Below are 13,914 nucleotides of genomic sequence, written 5' to 3' on the forward strand. Positions count from 1 at the left end.
TGCTTCATTGTTTCCTGTTTATCATATCTGTACCTCTATGGATCTGCTTCTTTGTTGTTGTTGTTATCTTCTACTAGATTTAATCTCAATTCCATGAAGGCAGAAACTATGAATCTTCAACTCACGACTCCAAACCCAGAACCACAAACAGCGCCTAGAATATAAAGATATGCAATAAGTATTGACTGGGTTAACCCATTTACTCACCAACTGCTTATTATGTGCTTATTAGGTTCCAGGTCAATTACATACTGTTGTCCAGGATCCAGAATGAGTGCTCAGATCTCTCTACTGTCTCTCCTATACTCTCCTCCAGAGAGATTTTTTTGCAAAAACTAGGCATTTCTATCCCAAACTAAGTTGGGCTAAAATTTCTTAACCCTTTATTGTATGATTTCTGCCTTACAAAATACTCTGGATTCCCAGTAGCATTTAAGTTCTTTATAAATTCTATGTGAAATATTATTAATAAACTGCCTAGAGCTTCCCTAATGCCAACTGTTTACTAGCAGTGGTGAAATCTCTGCAATTTTCCTAGAACCAAAAACTGATTTACTGATAGATTCCATGTTACTGAATGGGGAATGAGGATATAGTCAATGATTTCCTCACTGCAGATTCCTGAAGAATCTGATTGTGAAATCATAAGAAAGGGAAATAGCCACCAAGAGAAAACCAAATTTTAGGAGTCCTCTTTGCATTCCATTTCCACCATAGCAAATCCTCAATATGTTGGGGCTCTAAGTAAATGAGTTCTACTTTAAAAAAAAAAAAAAAATTGTGTGTGTGTGGGGGTAAAATTCTCTGATTATTTCACCATTTCTATTTTATTCTATGCCTAAGGTATTTAAAGTACCTGAATGTAGACAATACCCCAAGTATTCTAACTTCCAACCCAAAATTCATGTGATTACACTAATTTCCCTTCCCATTAAAAAAAAAATACATTTTGAAACACAAATAATATGGTCTATGTTTACCTTCTGCTAGACCAAGGAATTCATAGGGAAATCCTTCTCAGTTGTCCCACAAGTAGAACTTAGCTGTTCTGAAGCAATCCCCTTTCTCGGATTCCTTAGTCCTAACAAAAGGAATCAAATGGCTTTGCTTGAGACTGGGGAACAAGATAGGGGGAAATATTTTCATCTCAAGATATAGAAGATTCACTCTAATGTTATCTGCAGGAAAGATACATTGCAAACATACTATCAATACCAACATTTGTTCACACATCCCCGTAAAACAGCTAAAAAGACAGATGACAATGTGTATTGGTAAAGATGTGAAAACATGAGAACCCTCATAAGATTGATGCAGGGATCATAAGTGAAACTTAGGCTGCCTTTGATGACAGCACTGGCTCTTTACTTAGACCTGCAGATGCCCTGTAGGTAACTGAAGGTAGGATAAAGCTCGGTAACTCTGCCTTTACTTTATATCTGTCTTCATTATCTTAAACCTTGTGACACTGCTCAGCTCTGCACTTAGGTATGTTAATCATTTAAGGCATGTTAATTATTCAAGGAGTGTTTATCTAAAATCTAGTATAAGAGCAAAGCATGGGGGTACATTCCTATAATCCCAGCAGCTTGGGAGGTTGAGGACCATGGAGTTCAAAGTCTCAGCAACTTAGCAAGGCCCCAAGTAACTCAGTGAGACCCTATCTCTAAATAAAATATTAAAAAGGGCTGAGGATGTGGCTCAGTGGTTAAGTACCCTGGATTTAATCCTCACTACCAAAAAATTTAAATTTAAATTTAAAAAGATCTAGTAATTCAAGGCTTATTATCTCTAAATTTACCTAACCTATCTTGTCCTCCTTGCAGTCTGAGGCAAGATTTGTAGCATCCTGTTTCAGACCTTGGAGTGGTACATAGAAGTTTCCAGTTATTGCCCCCTACAGGATCAAAGGTCTGAATGACAAGTCCTAGCAGCAAGTGGAAACTGCCCCCTCAAGTGATAAGGACCTCTCTGGAGCCACCTCACAGAACCAGAATGCAGAGAATAATCAACTAAACCACAGTTTGGCAAATTTGGCTTAATTATGCATACTGCACCACCCAACTCTTCCTCTATTTGAACCTCAAGTTCCAGAAACAGACTGAATTTATGCCCGCCCCCCCTAAAATTGAGAGCAACTTCAAAGGCTGACAGAGTACAAACTCCACCTCATCCCACCTGTCTTTACAGGAATCATGGAAGCTGAGAGTGGAGACTGTCCCCTCCCCAGACCTGCCTAGCATAGGGCTAACTAAATCTGCATAGGTATATTTCCTACCTTTTGTCTTACTTTACCGTCTATTCCCCTTTAAAAATTTTGCTCACCCTAAGAGATTCAAAAGATGGATTTTTTTTCTTTTTTTAATTTATTCTATATGACAGCAGAATGCATTTCAATTCATATTACACATATAGAACACAATTTTTCATATCTCTGGTTATACACAACATTGAGCCACACCATTTGTGTCTTCATAAATGTACTTAATGATGTCCTTCTCATTCCACTTCCTTTCCTACCCCAAACCCTGACACTTGCCCTCCCTCCCCTTTGCCCTATCTAAAGTTCATCTATTCCTCCCGTGTTCCCCAACCCAATACCCTTATGAATCAGCATCCTTATATCAGAGAAAACATTAAGCATTTGGTTTTTTTGGGATTGGCTAACTTTACTTAGCATTATATTCTCCAACTGTATCCATTTACCTGCAAATGCCATGGGTTTTATTCTATTTTAATGCTGAATAATATTCTATTGTGTATATACACCACATTTTCTTCATGCATTCATCTACTAAAGGGCACTTGGGTTGGATCCACAGGTTTAGCTATTGTAAATTGTGCTGCTATAAACCATTGATGTGGCTGTGTCCCTATAGTATGCTGTTTTTGAGTCTTTTGTGTATAGACCAAGGAGTGGAATAGCTAGGTTAAATGGTGGTTCCTTTCCAAGTTTTCCAAGGAATCTCCATACTGCTTTCCATATTGGCTGCACGAATTTGCAGTCCCACCAGCAATGTATGAGTGTGCCTTTTCCCCCACATCCTCACCAACACTTATTGTTGTCTGTATTCTTAATAGCTGCCATTCTGACTAGAGTGAGATGATATCTTAGAGTAGTTTTGATTTGCATTTCTCTAATTGCTAGAAATGTTGAACGTTTTTTCATATATTTGTTGACTAACTGTATATCATCTGAGAAGTGTCTGTTCAGGTCCTTGGCCCATTTATTGATTAGGTTATTTGTTTATTTTGTTGTTGTTGTTGTTTGTTTGTTTGTTTCGGTGTTAAGATTTTTGAGTTCTTTATATATCCTAGAGATTAGTGCTCTGATGTGCATGTAGTAGAAATTTGCTCCCAAGATGTAGGCTCTCTATTTACCCCACTGATTGTTTCTTTTGCTGAGAAGAAGCTTTTTAGTTTGAACCCATCCCATTTATTGATTCTTGATTTTAATCATTGCACTATTATAGTCTTATTAAAGAAGTCGGGGCCTAATTTGACATGATGGAGATTTGGGCCTACTTTTTCTTCTATTAGGTGCATGCAGAGACTCTGGCTTAATTCCTAGGTCCTTGATCCACTTTGAGTTTTGTGCATGGTGGGAGATAGGGGTTTACTTTCATTTCATTGCATATGGATTTCCAGTTTTCCCAGCACCATTTGTTGAAGAGGCTATCTTTTCTCCAATATATGTTCTTGGTGCCTTTGGCTAAAATAACTGTCATTATGTGGGTTTGTCTCTGTGTCCTCTATTCTGTACCATTGGTCTACAGTGCATTTTGGTGCCAATACCATGCCTTTTTTATTACTATTACTCTGTAGTACAGTTTAAGGAATGGTATTGTGATGTCTCCTGCTTCACTCTTCTAGATTGCTTTAGCTATTCTGGGTCTCTTATTTTCTAGATGAATTTCATGACTGCTTTTTCTATTTCTATGAGGAATGTCATTGGGGTTTTGATTGGGATTTCATTAAATCTGTATAGTGCTTTTGGTAGTAAGGTATTTTGACAATGTTAATTCTGCCTATCCAGGAACAAGGAATTTCTTTCTTTAGCATTCTGTAGTTGTCATTGCAGAGGTCTTTCACCTCTTTCATTATGTTGATTCCTAAGGTTTTTTTTTTTTTTTTTTTTTTGAGGCTATAGTAAATGGGGTCGTTTTCCTTATTTCCCTTTCTGAGGATTTGTCACTAATATACAGAAATGTCTTTGATTTATGGGTGTTGTTTTTATATCCTGCTATTTTGCTGAATTCATTTATTCTAGAAGTTTTCTGGAGGAATTTTTTGGGGAAAAGAGGGAATTTTTGAAAAAATAAGTTTCTTCTATTTTCCTTCAGAGGTGGCTTTGGATAAAACCCATTTTCCTATCAATTTGACTCCAAATATTTCTGGAGCATTGAGCTATGTGTCCTACCCTCTTCCTGGCCAGCATTAGTGTCACAAGTAACATTTTAGATCTCTCTACTGCCTCTACAGAGACAGGGCTGAGATGATAGATCTCACTTTGCCATCCCAATTCAGCCATATTGATTATAATTTTCTTTCCTGCTCCTCACCATGTCCTTTTCTGTGTGGTTTTTTGAGGTAAGTCACTGGACCTGAATAGTTGGTGATTCCCAGAGTCAGGTCTCTGGCCTAAGATGCCAGTAACACAGCTACTCTGAAAAAATAGTCCAGTACTTTCTTAAAAAGTTGCATATGCATGTAAAATATGTCTAAGTAGTTCTACTTCTATGTACCTACTCAAGTGCTCACACAGAAGCAGACTTGTACATAAACATTCATAGCAGCTTCACTCATAATATCCCCAAACTGCAAACAACCCAACTGTCTATCAACTGCTCAAAAGATTAAAAAATATGTGATATATCCAGGCAGTGAAATCCTGTTCATCAATGGAAAGGAACAAACTACTAATTAAAGCTTCAACATGGATGGATCTCAACATTAGATTTAACCAAACCAGACACAAAATACAGATGCAAAGACCACTTATTATAAAATTCCATTTATACGAAATGTCCAGAAATGGCAAATATATGTAGAAAAAAAAGAATTCACAATAGCTAAACTGTGGAGCCAACCTAGATGTCCTTCAGTGGATGAATGGATTTAAAAAAATGTGGTATTTATACACAATGAAATATTACTTAGCACTAAAAAAGAATAAGATCATGGCATTTGCAGGAAAATGGATGGCATTAGAAAAGATCATGCTAAGTGAAGTTAGCCAATCCCCCCCAAAAAACAAATGCCAACTGTTTTCTCTGATATAAGGGGGGGTGACTCAAAGTGGGGTAGGGAGGGAGAACATGGGTGGAAAATTACCTATAGATAGGGAATAGGGGTGGGAGGGAAAGGGAGGGAGAAGGGGAATAGCAAGGATAGTGGAAGGAGACAGTCATCATTATACAAAATACATGTATGAAGATGTGAATTTGGTGTCAACCTACCTTACACACAAACAGAGATATGGTAAATTGTGGTATAAAGGTGTATTAAGAATTGTAATGCAAACAAATAAGAGAGCTCATGTATAATGGCATAATTTGGCGTGAACATACTTTATATACAGAGTTATATAAAAAAATTGTGCTGTGAGTGGATAATTATGAATGTAGTGCACTCCACTATTGTCATGTATGTAAGAAATAAGTTAAAAAAAAAATAAGACGCCTCTAGAGCCAGGGTTATAGCTCAGTGGCTGAGTGCTTGCCTACCATGCATGAGGCACTGGGTGCAATCTGCAGCACCACATAAAACTAAATAAATAAAATAAAGAATAATAAAAAAAAACACAAAGAAGTATACTGGTGGTTGCCTAGGTTTGGGACTTGGAAAAGGGATGTATGGCAATGGTACATGTATCTTCCTGAGATGATAGGAATGCTCTAAAAATAGATTACAGCAATAGATACAAAATTCTTTTAATTTACTAAAAAATTGTTAAGTTATATACTTAAATCAGATAAATTTTATAACACTTACATTGTATTACAGTAGAATTGTGTTTGTTTTTTTTTTTTTTTAAGAAAAGAAGAAATAAACATTCACAAGAAATTAGTAAAGTTTTCAGAGAGACATACAGCCTCTAGAAACTTTGGAATGGCACCAGTAATCTAGAGCAGGCTCAAATAAGCTTTAAGGTAAGTAAAGCTGGGAAAAAGCAAATGTTATATTAGAAAAAGATTACTTGAGCAGAATTTTTGAACCAGAGTCCAAGGTTACTCTTATTGTGCAATTTGCAAAACATCTGTGTGTAAATGGGAATTTGGTCCTGCCAGGAACCAGATTTATACTGGAGCTTCTTTAATAGCAGAATGTCTTCCCACACATCTCTATAACATAAACCTTGCCAGGCCCAAGCACAATGCTGGACATAGGTATTTGTTTTTTAATCTGTATTGACCTAGTTTTCAGGCCATATTAAATCCACTTCCCAACCACTTCTCTTATTCTCATCCCCCACCTCATGTAATAGCCCTAATTGCCCTAGGGCCAGGTACCAGACAATTAGGAAAAATCCTATGCCCTGGAGCTTGAAATTATTCAAATTAGCCAACCCGTAGGGAGCCCAGAATCTAGAGCTGTATTCATAGCTCCACCTGTTATCCTGCGCCTAGAGAAATCCAGGCCCTGGTTGGTGGCTCCTTTACAGCTATATATAAGAAAGTGCCTTCTTTCATTTAGCCAAGGGTCAATGTATTAAGCATCTTTAAAGAGTATTAACAATAGAAAAGATGTTTGATGGCTAAGGAAGGAGAAATCCCACACTGGGACACTGGAATAAACTTACAGAAATTTTTCATGTGTTAAGATATTTGTAAAATCAATTCCATTGGCCTGGAAGTATCTGTTCTTGATTTTCCCTCCAAGGTCTATGTATCCAACATTTGTTTACTCTCATAAAAAAAAAAAAAAGAGCGAGTAATCACAGAACTGATTTTGACAAAGAGCCAAATAATGTGTTTAAAAAGAAAAAGGAAAAAACAGTTACTACTTTCCCAGGATGTTCCTTATGTCCTATGAGACTTTTGACAAAATGAGAAGTCACTAATATTGTGACAGTTCAGTAAACCTCTTTTGTGATACAACTGGAAACAAAGTATGTGCATGCTCATAAAATTTAAAATTGAGTTATAGTCTTAAAACTTGCTAAACCTCATTGATTCCCTTCAAGACTGACTGGTGTGCCTGCTATTTACAGGGACTTCAGTTAATTAAAAATACTCTTCATCCTTCTTTCTTCCAAAGAGCTAGATGTTATAGTCACAGGGTACTGGTTGAGCAAGCAGCATTTAGTGGTTCCAGATTGTCTTTGGTAAACTCTTACACACAAAAAAAAAATCAGCACAGTGACGTACTTTACTGAAGAGGAATGCTTTGTTTATTCTCCTTTCAAGTTTGTCTGGAAGACAGTATCATTCTCCCTGCTCAGAGGCCAACTATTCAGACTGCTCACTCTTGCAGAATGTATACCTATCACAAGTGCATCTCACCCACCACATCTTATTCCTTGCAACCTCTACCATTGATTTGGAATTGTTTTTAAACTACTCTTGAGCTAGCTTCCCAACATTCATGGTGACTCCAGAAGATATGGGTTGAGACTAGATGTAAGACCTCTCAAAGAGCAAAGAGGTTAAATATGGAAAATCTGTTCACGTGAGAATGAGATTTATAGAGATTTATTTTTTCCACCAGATAAAATTCATTTGCATTTCTATGGACTTCTGAATGTTCATATAATTAAGTCATCGAATTATGTATTGGGAGAAAACAGCCTATGGAGATGATGTAAAACACCCTAGTCCTGATATACCCCCTTCACTAGTTTTGCAGTATTAAGTGATTTTTTTTGCAATGGGGGTAGGTTTTAGATATAATTATTGGATAGAGTTCAAAATTTCCTTAATAAAGGACACCACTGTCCAACAGGAAGAATATAACATAGTAGCACAGATGAGTTTATTAAATATCCTTGTGACAGACAGTAAGTCCTGAAAGAATATGGCTCAGCACAGCTTCTAAAACTTTTAAAAGGGCTAAAAACTTCTTTAAGAGCTGCAAACACTAAAAGATTTTATTCTTATATGTATTTGCTTATTCACATAAACATTAGCGCTTTACCGAGACTGAGCCAGCTATTGTCAAAAACTTGGTAAAAGGAAGAGAAGATGCTGAGTAGAAGCAGATTGCAGATCCTAGCTCTTCAAGAGTCTGGAATTCAAACAGGGAGATAATAGCTACTCAGGGAGATGGGTGACAGAGGAAATGCACTGAAGTACAGTATTATGCTGTCAGTGGAAAGACTTGGAGAGACTCAGAGATCCAGCAAATTCACAACAGCCAAGTTGTGATTCAGCATAGATGACAGTCAATAGGTGGGTAAATGGATAAAGAAAATGTGATATATATGGAAAATGCATGGAACTGGAGATCATAACGTTGGGCAAAGTCAGTCAAACTCAGAGAGAAAAGCATCATATGTTTTCTCTTACATGCGGAAGCCAGAAGGAATCAAAGGGTTCCATGAAAGTAGAGGGGAAACCATCAGGGTACAGGAAAGGATGGGGTGGGGGAGGTACGGGGAGTGAACCTGACCAGATTGTTTTTACACATGTATAATATACCACAATGAGATCCACCATTCTGCATAATTAATATGCACCCCCTAAAAATGCTAAATGATTAAGAAAATGGTTATATTCTCAACACTTTCCAGAGCTAACAATGATAAAAGGGAAATACTTACCAAATAAAAAGTTCTAATTTTGAGAAAAAGCAGTCTGAGGATTCAAGAAAGTAGAGAGTCTTTTCTAGGAGGGTCAAGGACATTCGTCTTTCTTTTCTAACAGTTTTAAACAATTAGAGGAAATCTGTGAAATACGGATTTTCTTGTTTATCTAATCAAACTGATTCATTAATTACCCTAAGAAGTAAAAGTAGGGTTGGTACCAGGAGTGAATCAGCTCAGGTCTCTTATGGCCCTGCAGGGACCCACCTGGACTCGTCACAGTTAGGAACAAAGTCACTAGGTCCTCACTCGCCTGCTATGTTAGTCAGCTTTTCATTGCTGTGACTGAAGTACCTGCCAAGAAGCACGCATTCCTGGAAAAGTTTATTTTGCACATACAGCTTCAGAGGTTTCAGTCCCCTGCCTACTCACTACTGACTCCATTGCTCTGGGCCACAAGATGTTCTGGGGTAGAACATCATGGCGGAAGGGTCAGTAAGTAGCACTGCTGAGACTGAAGTAAGGAGAAGTTTTCTTGCAATATCCATGTCACTGTAAAATGACTTTTGTCCTATCATGTCTAGTAAATTTCCATTTGGGATAAAATTATTAGAGTTATGTATTTCATACTAGGAGACCCACATGTTAAGCCTTAGGGTATAGAAATTCATATTTCGTCTAGTCATCTTAAGCACACTTGAGCCAAAAATCATTTACCTATTTCATTTTAGACATTCATTGCAATCCTTGGTTAAAATAACAGGATATTACTCAGATTCTTTTGATCTAAAACAAAAGAGCTCACTGCAAATCAGAATTTCTTTCCATGGCATTTTGTGGACTTAAATTTCCTTTCCATTCAGTTACTAGTCTTTATTGGAAATATAAGTCGAAAAGTGCAATTTGAATATTTATACAAGTTCATTTAACAGATACTCATATAATTCATATAATGATGACCCTAATAAGTATAATGTAAATGAGTCAGAATCACAGGACTTCAAGGAGGGACACAAGCCCTGTGGAAAGGCTGCTGCTACTTCGGTGTTTTAAAAGACTATATCATACCTATATGAGCACAAGTAGTTCAGAAGTACAAACCTCTGATAAAAATCCTAGATCCACTTCTACTTAAGCACAGCAGAAATGAGCAATCCTTCTGTGGGTCACAAGTAAGGGATTAATTTGACATCCTCTCAGTATGGCTGACCTTTAAATCAACATAAAATATCTGCTCTACCAAACTCAGAAAGAGAATGCAACTTTATCCAGCATTTGATGAAGTTCCAAATATCTGAGAGTTGAGAGAGACTAATCCTGGCATCACTTAGCAACTCTAGCTTTTTACGAGTCCTCCTCCCTGAGACACCAGCACTTTGGTTGCCTGTTACTATTAGGTCTCTTTAATTTGGATCAAGGGTCCATCCTAAATTCCCAGGCATGCAGTCCCACTGGATTAATCCCTCTCCTCAATAATGATGAAGGGAAAACATCACTTCCCACAAATCCCAATATAATTTTAACTTTCCCTCCGTCCCCTCCTTTGCACATATAACACACACACACACACACACACACACACACACATACACACTCACTTCCTCCTTCAAGTGATTCATTCTGAAGTAATAGAGACATGTGGAGAATCCCTATCTGCTGCTTCCCATGGCCATTTGGTCCAGCAGGGTAGCAGCTGCTGTCCTGGAGGTGAGCCCCAGGGCTCAGTGGTTTCTCCCAGCTGTTCTTAGGAAGACAGAGAACCAGTAGCCATCTCCCTACAGCAGTTCTTGTCAACATGCAGGGTTTTGCATGTGTTTCCCAGTGCTTCAGCTATTTCTTGAGTTGACCCCTCAACTACCATGTCAACACCACCATCACAGCCTTAGTTCATTATTACTTAGTTCATTATTACAAGAGTATACAACTCTTCCAGGGAAAGGATTTATTTATGATGAAATTGACCCTAGAGTTTTTCTGTACTATGGAACTTTCCAAATTTTCCAGAAAAATTCCACTGATAACAGAGGAAAAAGGATATGTAACATCCAGAGTTTTGAGGCTTTATAGCATAAAGTTGCACAGATATGGGCAACTCTGCAGGCACACATTGCTTTGATGTCGCATTTCAGCCTAAAACTTCATGTGATTTTTGAAATTTATTTCATAACACAATTAAGTTTTTCTTAATGTCTCTCTGTATATCCCAACCCTTCAATATCTTAGTAATATTAACATTCCCTGTATAGGTATTCCACCTCTCACTTCCCTTGCCTACCTGAGAGACCACAGTATTTCAACTCAAGGAGTGATGGTGATGGTGAAGATAAAGAAAATGACTATGTTAGCTAGGCACAGCGGTGGAAACCTATATAATCCCAGTGATTTAGGAGGAAGGCAGGAGGATTGCAAGCTGAAGGCTTGGGCAACTTGGCAAGGCCTTAAGAAACTTAGCAAGACCCTGCCTCAAGACCCAGTAGTAAAGCACATTTGATTTTAACCATCAGTACAAAAAAAAGGAAAGAAAACAACTATTCAGACCACAATAGCTAATTTTTATTGAGAAATTACTGTATATCAGGAGTTGTGCAAAGCAACCTTGGCAAGCATTATCTCACTGAGTTCTTAAAGCAACCTTATCAGTTAGGACAAGTGTTACCCTCATTTTGTAGATGAGCTAAATGAGACACAAAGGAGTTAACTTGCCACTTACAAACTTTCATCTAGAAAGTTGAGGGTTCACAATATGAACCCTAACAGTGGTGGAATTTATTGATTTCTTTTTCTTATTCATCCTTAGAAAAGGGTCTAACAGCTTCCTACCATGAATCTCAATGAGACTAGGCACCCAGAAACTCAGGAATATCTTGCACAAATGAATATAAATCCAAGAGTAAGTAAGCTGACAGAGTGTTCCCAACAGAGCTACTTAGGCACAGAACATGAGAAACTAAATAACGCCTAGATAAATTTGTCTGTTAAATTCCTTGCTGCTTCTTAGGTATTTCTTTATGCCCAGACATAAGTCACCACTCATGTTCAAGATGGAAGTTATTTCATGAATGAATTCTCTTTCTGCGAGCTATAGAGCAGACATTCTGTATGGGTCACAATGAGAGACATATGCTCTAAGGCACATATGCCCTACTAGGTTTAGTGTCACGCTTCTGGATGGCCTCTGAGCTCTGTTTTCTTTATGCCTTAAGGCAAGACTCAGGTTCTTACCTGTCTTGTGTCTCAGAAATAGCTTTTACCTTAAAGCTCTTCACTGCACTCTCATCAGAATTCCTCAGGCAATGAATGAACTATAAGCAACTAAGAAACTTCACCCAAATTGAGATAGATCATTATAACTATCTCTTCCGGGAACACTGAAGTACCTGTGTGAATGAAGTCTCCGGAGTATTCTGGCCTGTCTATGATTCCAAGCTAGATATGAAAACTAATTCTAAAGGGTACCTGAGTTATATCTAAAATAGATTAACAATAAAAGACCTTCTCTCAGATCTCCTTATTTTTTCAGCTAACCACATACTATTTCACTGACTTACTTTAAAGATGCAGCTTCTGCTTTCATAACAGGTCTCTACAAGAACTGTTTGCTTTAGCAGTATGCCAGTGTCTCCTGTAAGGCTTTGGCTGAAACTCTAAGTCACTATTTCAAGAGCTTACCTGAGGGTCAACCTGGGAAATTTCCATTTTAATTTTTGTTCCAGAGATATATCCTTTTTTTTTTTAAAGAGAGAGAGAGAGAGAGAGAGAGAGAGAGAGAGAGAGAGAGATTTTTAATATTTATTTTTTAGTTTTTTTGGCAGACACAACATCTTTGTTTGTATGTGGTGCTGAGGATCGAACCCGGGCCGCAGGCATGCCAGGCAAGCGTGCTACCGCTTGAGCCACATCCCCAGACCAAGAGATATATCTTTTTTAAAGAAGAGTTTTATAGACTTTTTCATCCAGAAAATGGAAGCCTTCTCATGTGTTTGCCAAGGACTTTGAACTCAATTTAATATTCAAATGAGGTAATAAGTTTAAGGGCTTGCTAGCATCTTATAAATACTCCAGGTTGCTTCTGAAACTACCAACTCTAGTTGCACATTAGAAATTTTCCCTGTTTCAAACGTCTTCAATGGAGCCTAGGGTTGGGACCCAGATACTGGAATATCTCAAATATTTTCCAAGGGGATTCAAGGGAAAGCCAAGACACTTGTAAGGCTGAATTACCTCTTGTAAGTGAATTATTTTGGTCTTTATTTTAATTTCAGTTGTCTTATTTGTATACTAAGTTATTTATCCCAACTCACATTGTTTTGAAAGAAAAAAAACCATAAATGCATAAACCATCAATTTTATAATACTGGACAGATTTCTATGTAACCAGTCTTTCTCAACCTTGCCAATCCATTAATTCACGTGGGGAACTGCTAAAACTCCTGTTGCCCAGACCTGACCTTGATTCGAGTAAGTCATCATCTCTGAGATTGAGGCACTGATAATTTTTAAATCTCCTCAGCTGATCTTACTGTGCAGGAAATTAACTTTTCTATACTTTCTCCCCACTCTTATCAATGTCTTAAAACAAGCACTGTTCATGGATGAAATTATTAAACAAGTCAAGTTTATGTTCAGTTTCTAACCAAAGCTTCCTGTGGCCTTTCTTTGCCTCTGATGCCTCTGAGCATCTGGTACCCTTCAAGCCTGTTTCTAGATACACTTTAAGCCTGCCCCATGGGCACTTCCCCGCCTCACCATATATCTCCTTCTTTCTCAGGGAGTATGTTCCGAGCCCACAGAAACTGCTAGTTTTTCTAGTCTCTGACTAAATGAGTGCATCTCTTTTCAATTTTCTTTTATTTTTTCCAAATTTGCAACCCCTCCTAATAGCTTTGGAGGAGGTATACAAACGTCTTTTTAGCTAAGTTTGGACTGACTCATGAATTTTGCTATTCAATTCACTTATTCACTTTTCAATTCACTTATTCAATTCACGTTATTGTTTTTTTCAATTTTCTAATTTACTGACAGCTGGATATCAAGACTTTTCTATATTATTTGATATCATTTAACTAGTATTGGTCCAATTGTGTAAGTTTTTTTGACATCTCTACCTACCACAAAACATCTACTTGGAAAATTAACTGCTTTTCAAACTCTACCATCTCACAATGCAATCA

The 13,914-nt window shown here is 37.5% G+C and overlaps 1 protein-coding gene across 1 annotated transcript in view; it reads left to right on the forward strand.

The window, feature by feature from the left end:
- The window catches only part of Ednrb (endothelin receptor type B), a 46,511-nt gene extending 40,370 nt beyond the window's left edge, over positions 1–6,141 (forward strand). The window contains exon 8 of the mRNA XM_071611406.1: positions 6,039–6,141. Within this exon, the coding sequence (XP_071467507.1) occupies positions 6,039–6,101 (63 nt within the window). The 3' untranslated portion in view covers positions 6,102–6,141. The remainder of the gene's footprint in view (positions 1–6,038) is intronic.
- Positions 6,142–13,914: the final 7,773 nt, after the last annotated feature.

This window comes from Marmota flaviventris, chromosome 4, assembly GCF_047511675.1.
Source record: "Marmota flaviventris isolate mMarFla1 chromosome 4, mMarFla1.hap1, whole genome shotgun sequence".
Taxonomy (NCBI): domain Eukaryota; kingdom Metazoa; phylum Chordata; class Mammalia; order Rodentia; family Sciuridae; genus Marmota; species Marmota flaviventris.